This window comes from Hydractinia symbiolongicarpus, chromosome 1, assembly GCF_029227915.1.
Source record: "Hydractinia symbiolongicarpus strain clone_291-10 chromosome 1, HSymV2.1, whole genome shotgun sequence".
Taxonomy (NCBI): domain Eukaryota; kingdom Metazoa; phylum Cnidaria; class Hydrozoa; order Anthoathecata; family Hydractiniidae; genus Hydractinia; species Hydractinia symbiolongicarpus.
Genome location: NC_079875.1, coordinates 13169523 through 13178178, shown reverse-complemented (window position 1 = coordinate 13178178; position 8656 = coordinate 13169523). Strand labels below are relative to the sequence as shown.

The 8656-nt window shown below is 33.1% G+C and overlaps 1 protein-coding gene across 1 annotated transcript; it reads left to right on the top strand.

Moving 5' to 3' along the window:
* Nucleotides 1-3657: 3657 nt before the first annotated feature.
* Nucleotides 3658-8013, top strand: LOC130640681 (two pore potassium channel protein sup-9-like). The gene is made up of 2 exons (XM_057447201.1): nt 3658-4765; nt 6805-8013. The coding sequence occupies exons 1-2, from the start codon at nt 4417-4419 to the stop codon at nt 7335-7337; spliced, it is 882 nt and encodes a 293-aa protein (XP_057303184.1). The 5' UTR covers nt 3658-4416; the 3' UTR covers nt 7338-8013.
* The last annotated feature ends 643 nt before the right edge of the window (nt 8014-8656 follow it).

Sequence of the window (8656 nt, the reverse complement as noted above, 5' to 3'; positions counted from 1 at the left end):
TGCATTTAACATTCCAACTTCCAAATTAGACTTTCTTCAGATTGCAGCGCAACAACAAATTTAGTTCGTTGCATTTTTTTTGATATTTTAAGTATTGTTGCTCATTCAATTGCATAGTGACCTTCTTTTTTATAATTTTTAATCCCAAACTTGTGGATCAGGTAAAGAAGATTTGGAACAAGAATATCAAGCTGTGTATGTGTGTAGTCGCAGAAAGTCTTGAATAGGGAGTATCCCATCAGGCTTTGCTCATTTTCGTTTTTTTCTGTATTCGCTGAAACCATAGCACTGTTACATTTCGTTTGCGTTGAATATACTTTCCATATTTTCCTTTAGAAGAACAAAATAAAATCAAAAGAAAGGGCATTTATTAGATCGTTGAACTTGTCCTTGCTTTCAATATATCTCTCTCTAAGAAAAAAATAAAAAAATTAATAAATACTTTGTTACGACTCATGGTTACGGCTTGTGATTGCATGAAACAGCGGTAAAGGTCTATAATGCTTTGGATGAGGTCGTGTACAGGTATAGCGTTAATTTTCCCCGTACCAAACTAAGTCAAAAAGTTTTCTATATACAATTTAATTGATCATCAGTGCGGCATCTGTGTTGAAGAGGAAAATAAGAATTCTTCGATACAGCTGGTACTAAAACGTTTAGCGTGAAGAAACATTCGAGTGATGGTGTCTCTTCGTGATTGCAGAGTTCCAATATTTATTTTTCTATGTCATAGTTTGAGAAAAGAGATACGAAGATGAACGATCTAAATTGATGACGTGTTATACTATTTTTTATATTGATGAAGGAAAAGTTGTTATTCTGAACTTAAAAAGCGTTCACAGATTTTCTTTGAAGTCGAGATTCGAATTCTTTTACTTTAACTTATGCGGAGGTTAAAGATAACTAACGTTTAAAAGAGGACTGTATTTTATGAACCAAATACGAAGACTAAATATATTTACACGACCCATGGCCTTCACATGTGGGGTCAGCGGTCAGTGTAATCCGCAGAACAAAATGTGTCTGAAGTCTCTAAGCGAACAACTTAAAGGATGTAGCAATGCTGTTTTTTGCTGAACTGAAGGACGATCATTGCCTTCCTCTCTGTTGATTTGTAATCATTGTTGTACTCCCACTACTTAAAAATCACAACATTTATTAGCACGGTCTTTATGAAACTGAAGTATTATTCTCCAAAAAAGTTTTTCAGTAAGCGATATTTCATTGAACATAGTCTTGGTTATTGTTACACCATCAGTGATTCATGTAGCGTTCCAATCTTTGCCGAAATTTTTCCATACATATTATAAGGATCATGTTCCTCCCGTTTAACCATTGTGTAAAGTCACTCTATCCCCCTATTATATATTATTTAATATCATATATTTGCTGCACCAGGACAGATTAAATATAGCATGATAAAAAAAGCTGTATACGGTGCACAAAATGAGAAGCTGACAAATTCGATTAAATACAATAGATAGGCAGGAGTGACGTGATTGATTGCTAAACGGACACATTATTTTTTTTTAATAGTTTTGGCCAGCTTGGGGGAATACACCTTTCCCGGATTTCATAAACTATAATAATTATGACGTCATCCAAAATTTTATAATGGTTCTTGCTCTTCAAATAGATAGATAAGTAGTTAGATATATAGATATTTCGCCTATAATAAAAGTTACATCTGTGCTAATGGTTCACAAAAAAATAGCAGGAGCAAGTAGAAGGCATTGAGCCTCATCACTAAGCCTTATCAACAAAATAGGAATATTCAGATAGAATATTAAATGACCATGACAAAATGAAGTTTTTAGAGCTATATAACGTTTTGATTGGATTCTATTTAGATTTGAAGAAAATAATTATTTTGAAAACGATGCTATTCTTAGAAAGCTCGGCTATATGAAGGGGTTGACCGTAGCTTTCAGTTCGCAATTGAGGCACAACGAAAAAAATATTTACGAAATTAGGTAATTTGTTCTACCTTTTGATAAAGAATTTAGGGATGAGAATCATTTTAGTATCGACCTCTTTAATCAAGATTGGCATAATTAGGAAATTCGGGGAAGTTCAAGGTGGGCGGCACCTAAAATATTTAAAAATTCACGTTCTTGAATGCCACCAAATGAACTCTCCCGACTTGGATGTATGTAACTTTGAAGTGTTCATTTTTATGCTATTAAAATTCTTGTTATTACTAGTTACTACTAAAATATATTAAAATAATAAGAAATGTGTTCCTTTTTGACATTTTAATAACAATGTTGACAATAAATATAATACACGTCATGTGCAACCTCGTCCCAAGGCCTTTTTGTCCCAATAGGATCGAGATTTTGCTCATATTTAGGTAAAAAAGGTGGTGTAGGGCTAGAGCGGAATACCCCTTACCCCTCTAGTGTTAACCGTCCTGAACTGACCGTTTCCAAGTTATTGAAACTATCTACAAAATATCATGCACCCCCACGTCCAACCTCTTTGTTTGATGATATACTTTCCATATTTTCCGTAGGAAAGCAAAACTATATAAAGCTCCAATCAAACGATTTGAAAGATGCAATGAAATTTAAACTTAATTTTCTCTCGACATATCTCTTTATTATTATTTGCGAATACTATTCAACTAAAAAAGTATTTTAGACGGATGGACGGACGGACAGACGTATACGGGTATTATAATATAGATATTCGAACTAAATTATTCAATTTCATTCACTTATTCATGAAAAATCTGTGTTTTTGCATTTTTGAAATTAATCCGGGGGTAATTTTTATACATTTTCTATCATTTTTCGTTTCTTCCGGTAAGATTTATTTTCAAAAAGTACATGCTTAACCCCCTGGACTGTTGTAACTCTGTACCAATTCATTTTTATCATATGTGATGTATGTAGTAGTATATTTCAGTATTTTTACTCCATTTCGTTGGTCTTTTGAATGGTATACATGTTTGCTATGGTTACCATTTTTAATCAAAACAAGATTTGACACATGCGCATAATTTTGTATACGTGTCATTTAAATGATATAAAATGTATTTGATTTTGATAAAAAAATTTCATTGCTATGGAAACGGTCCTACTTACTATAAGGATTCCACCACATGGGGCAGATCTAAAGTGGATCTGAGGCTTATAATGTATAGAACGAAAGTGGTATTTTTTGTCACCGATTTACCCCACTACGAATAATTACTAAAATTATTTTAGTTTTTATTGTGGGCGTAAAAAACACCGCCACTGCGGGACATCTTGCTCTCTTGTTTTTACACTGCCTCACAAAAAGTAATTTTCGCAAAAATAACTTTTAGCTATTTTTTTTCAGTTTTTTTTATTTATTTAGCAAGAATAAAATTTCAAGAAACAAATGTTTAAATTTTTTTTGCGAGGATGATATAAAGGAGAATAATCTAAAATTCATGTTATTCTCCTATATTCTCCCCCCATTGCTACACAATATTTCTCAGCCTCTCAAGAAAGGTTCGTTTTTATATTTGAATGTCTAATCAATTGACACGAAAAATATTAAATTATCGCGAATCTAGCAATTTTAAATATTTATTTAGCGGGAATTAATTTTCGCAGATCACATTTAAAAATCGCAAAATTTAGCGAATTCAGGACAATTTCTCGCAAAAATTAGCAAATCTCCATGCTAGCTGCTGTTCAATGTGAGAAACTTTGTCCCCATTTTTTTTTAAATAGAATTACCATTATTTTAAAGAAACATAATAAATTATGCATTTTTGGAGAATTATGAAAAATAAATTATGCATTATTCGTGATGACGTCAATTAAGAAGACGCCATATTTATTATACATAATAAAACGAAGAACGATATTTTTAGACTTGGGCACTGTTCAATATGGAGAGCATTATTATCTTTTCTCTCAATTCAAAAATTATTTTTAACAAACTTCATAAAGGGAATATGGAGCCTAATAAATAGATTATAAAGTCAAAAAGGAAAAAAAAAAGAATGTGAATTAGAAGAAGAATAAAGAAAAAGAAAATAAAGATGATCGCGTAGAAGAAAAAGTTTGTTTTGATAATATTTGTTAAATAACAAAAAAATTTTTGCTACCAGTGTTTTTGTGTTGTGCGCAGTTATGTGCGCAGCTGAAATGTGAATTAGAGGGTGGATTTTAACAGCTTAAATATTTTGCCACACTAGACGAATATTTGATTAAAAAACACAACACGTTGTAGCTAAGATATGAATACAGTATAAAACACAACTGACCTTAATCGAATTCTTCTTTTTATCCTGAATGCCTTATAAAATATTCAGGTAAAGAGAATAGGATCGGTCAAATCATAAAGAATGCATTTGATAGAAAAGTGAACAAACATTTCTCGCGCAGTATTGAGAGGCACGAAAAAGAAAACTCAAAAAGGATACCAGTTATCAAGATGGCTCATCAACAACTAGCTTACGCCAAAAGATGTTTTATACAATTTTTTATTTTGTTTTTTCTGACTGTAATTTACGCATCATTGGGGGCGTGTTTATTTCTCTATATCGAACATTGTTACGATGTCGTTCCAGCGGATTTGAGTTTAAGCGAAAAGATTGCGGAGAAGCTTTGTATGTATTTGAAACTCTCTTCCAACACATCCCAAGAAAACTCGACCTTGCATCGAAACTTTACAGACGGGTGCAAAGCGTACGAGCTGAGCAAAGTGGATATCACGTGTATCTTAAACGGTGACAATTTTACCAAGTGGTTCAAGTACACCATGTCGGCCATCTATACTATAGGTTGGTAAGCTTTATTATGTTTAAAGGCAACCTGGTGGTTTTGAAGGGAAACGTTATTTATTAGTGCAGACAGTTACCACAGATAAGTTTATTAAAATCAGTAAATCGTATCACGTAGGAAACGAAATTGTCTTTCAAGGTGGCCCACACAAATACCGTCAAATTCTATATTCCCAATAATATCATATTATTTACATTTTGAAAGGGCAAAATCTTTGCACAGTAACAGTAAAATCATAAACGTAAAACCTCGAAAAAAGACAAGTTTGCAGTACCTTTTTTTTCATATCTCGTTCCTCTCCAAACGAAAGAGAGTGTTGGGCATATCTCCTACGCAGTGTATATACAAGCATACACTGACTTCAAATCAATCTTCTCTTTTCATGTTTTCTTTCGCTTACATTAGAAACGTCAGAGCAATCATTCAATTTCTTGCTTTTAAATTTAACAAAAATAATCTTATCAACCTTGCTTTTGTATCGATTAATTACCAAATCACTAGTCATTTCTTTTTTCAGAATTTTAGGTAAAAAATTTTCGCGGAAGAAATTTTGCGAGTTGAAACTCAAAGACCGCTAAAATATGTCTTTTAGTTTTATCTCGCGCAAATTTTTGCAATTTCCAGACCCTTGTTTCGCTAAAAGGAAACTATTTTATTGTGATTAGAAAAGTTCTTCGTAAAAATGTCAATTTGCGCGGAAGAATATTTCTCCAGTAAGCATTTTTATTTTATTTTATGGATTTCGTGAATCAGGAACTATCGGTTAATTTCTTCTCGAGAAAATTCTTTTTCATTGGTAACAAAAACTCGTCTATTTATTAATTACTAGTCGTTAACCCGTGGAAAAATCCACGGGTTCGCCCGTCCTTTTTATACCGCATTCCGTGCGTCTCGCTACTTGCGCAGCTAAGCTACCATTTTGCGTGACGGACAGACGTATACGGGTCTTTTAATATAGATTAAAATATAATTAAAAACTTTATGTTCTAAATTAAATTGAATTTAACACGCAGACATTCAGGAGTTGTATTTATGCACGATTTTGTTTTACAAGAAACTACCGCAATTCCTCTTTTTAGGCCCCACTCTTTATTCCCACCCCTTCTCCTAATGAACTCAACACCCTATCCCTCTTCAGAGCTCAAAAAGGTATGCACCTCTAACCCTTCGCAGACATTTCTATGTGCATCAAGTATTGTGCTTAAACCGGATTACTGAATCGGCTGCAGAGTGCATCTGATAATATAGAAGATGGAGGAACTGTACATAGAAGACGTAGAGTTTCTTCTGTTAGACGAAGATGATGATTATAAATGAAGTTAATAATATGTATTGACTCTAAAAATAGATGTTGCGTGTAAAGTTTTATTATTTATTTAGCCCCCTCTTTTTATTTAGCCTCCTTCTATTAAGTCCTCCCCTCTATTAAACCCCCTTCTATCACTAAAATTTAATAAGCTCCCGGGGGCTAAAAAAAGGAATTACGGTAAACTGGATTTGAAAAATTATCAAGCAACTTTAGTTCTGTACAAATATAAGGGAAACAAGGAGGTTTAAAGTTTACCAACACAAAAAATTATTTGTTGCGAAATAGGAAAGAAATTTTTCTTTTCCCCTCCTGCATAAATTATGAAAATTAGTTAAATAAAATTAAGCAACTATTTAGCAACTGCAGATGTAAATATATAAAAAAAGGAACTTTACATTTTGCCAAAATCCTAATAATAAAAGATTTACGTAATTCCTAAATTAATTTTTAAAGAAAATTAAGTTTTTGTTCAAAAAATTGTGAGAAATAATTTTTTAAACAACAAGGCAGGATGGGCGGTAATTACTTACAACCCACCTTCTCGATAAAATTTAAGTAAAACGCTGTATTGGTATTGGTGAACATTTTACTTAACGGACAGTTTTTTTAGTTTTGCGAAATGATTCCGAAAAGATTTCTGACTGCCCTCCTAAAGTTAAGAAAACCAAGTTCAAATTTTTGTTTGTGGCGCTAAAATAATATTTTTAATTTTCTTTTTTCTTTTCATAGGTTATGGCGTTATTGTTACACGGTCTGATCTTGGTAAAATAGTCACCATGCTGTACACTCCACCGGGCCTTGCGCTTGCTGTTGGGTCATACATTCCAGCCGGGAACGGACTAGTTGCTTTGACAACCGCATTTGTTCATATGTTCGAAAGAAAAATAATGAAGGCAAAAGAAATAAAATGCTGCGAACTGAAAGTTCTTTTTATTCAAACATTTCTCTCCATCGCAGTTGTTATTGGCATAGGCGCTTGGGTCACTATTGATGATTTAGAGAATTACAGGTTCCTGGATGGAGTGTATTACGCGTTTATCACAGTGACAACGATTGGATTCGGAGACTTTGAATGGAAGTTTGAATTGTATTATAAAAAGCTGCATTTATTTCTTTTTACTGCTACTTTTTACTCGATTGGACTTGGCTTGTTCGCTTCGCTAGCCACCAGTATTAGTGCTTGTGTCAGCAAATATTCATACGTCTTTAAAAGTTGTTGTCGGAAACTTAAAGAGCACGAAGAAGAAGAGCAAGTAGCATAAACAATGTAAATGCGACAACGTCTAAGTTACGTCACCAATTTAGGACGGAAAAAATTCTAAGCCAGTGCCGGAGAGTATAGAAAGACAATTTGTACAGCAGACAAACATTATTCTGCGAAACGACGGACTGTCGATAAAGTCGACAATATGCTCATGTACCAATCTTTCAAAATCAAAAGCAAGCTATTGTCACCAGAGTCGAAAACACACTGAGGAATTGTCGTATACTGTAGAAATCGAGGATTTATATAAACTGTATAATATGGTACAAAACTAAAGGAAGCTATTGACGTAAAAGTACAAAATAAACCGATATCGGTCGTAAAAATAAAAAAAAAACCGACATGCAGTCATAAAAATCAAAGACAGACCGATATACGGTCGTAAAAATCGAAGACAAACCGATATACGGTTGTAAATATGGAAGAAAAACCGATACACAGCACTAAAAATGAAAGACAAACCGATATAAAGTCGTAAAAAACGAAACCAAACGGAGATGCAGTCATAAAAATCAAAGACAAAGCGATTTACGGTCATTAAAATCGAAGACAAACCGATATACAGTCATAAAAATCGAAATCCAAACAAAAGAATGTGGTACAGCATTCAATAAAAGTCGCGTCTCAACACGATATTAGAAGCGCGCAACCTAGAAATACATATTTTATTAAAACCAATGAATTTTTTTTATGGTTCCTTGCCCCTGAACTGATGACATTTGATAAATCGGTGGGAAAATGCAATAGGGACTAGGTTGGTATCGGGTAGCCATTCAGTATAAAAAAGTTCATGTTTTTTATTTCATCACTGGGAGAGATTATAAATGATATAAATTGCACCCAACGGGCTATTTCAGCTTTTTACATAGACAGAATAATAAAGAATAAAAAGTTTGAAAAAAAGCCTTATTTTCCACACAAATACTAAACAAAATTGGAAAGATTCATTTATTAAATTTAAAATATTTGACATCTTCTTACTTTCTGAAAAATGTTACATTGCCTTTTCCTAATCCTTATGAAATAGGCGTCATGATAGCAAAAAACCCTTCACCTGCATCCTTCTCCCAACGTTCCCACCGTCAAGTGCTAAAAAATTCATAAGGTTTGCGCTTTAATTGTTGCTAGTTAGTTTGAGAATTTCATTGTAAACAAAGGGTTTTTTGATACCACGCAACAACCTGCATTTCGAGATGTAATACCAGGAAAAATATCGTTAAAAAAACGTTGTGGAAACTTGATCCACTTGCGATTTGGAATTACTTTGTTATTTTATCTCTGCAGTTAAGGTATCAGACACACAGATATTTTTCGTCA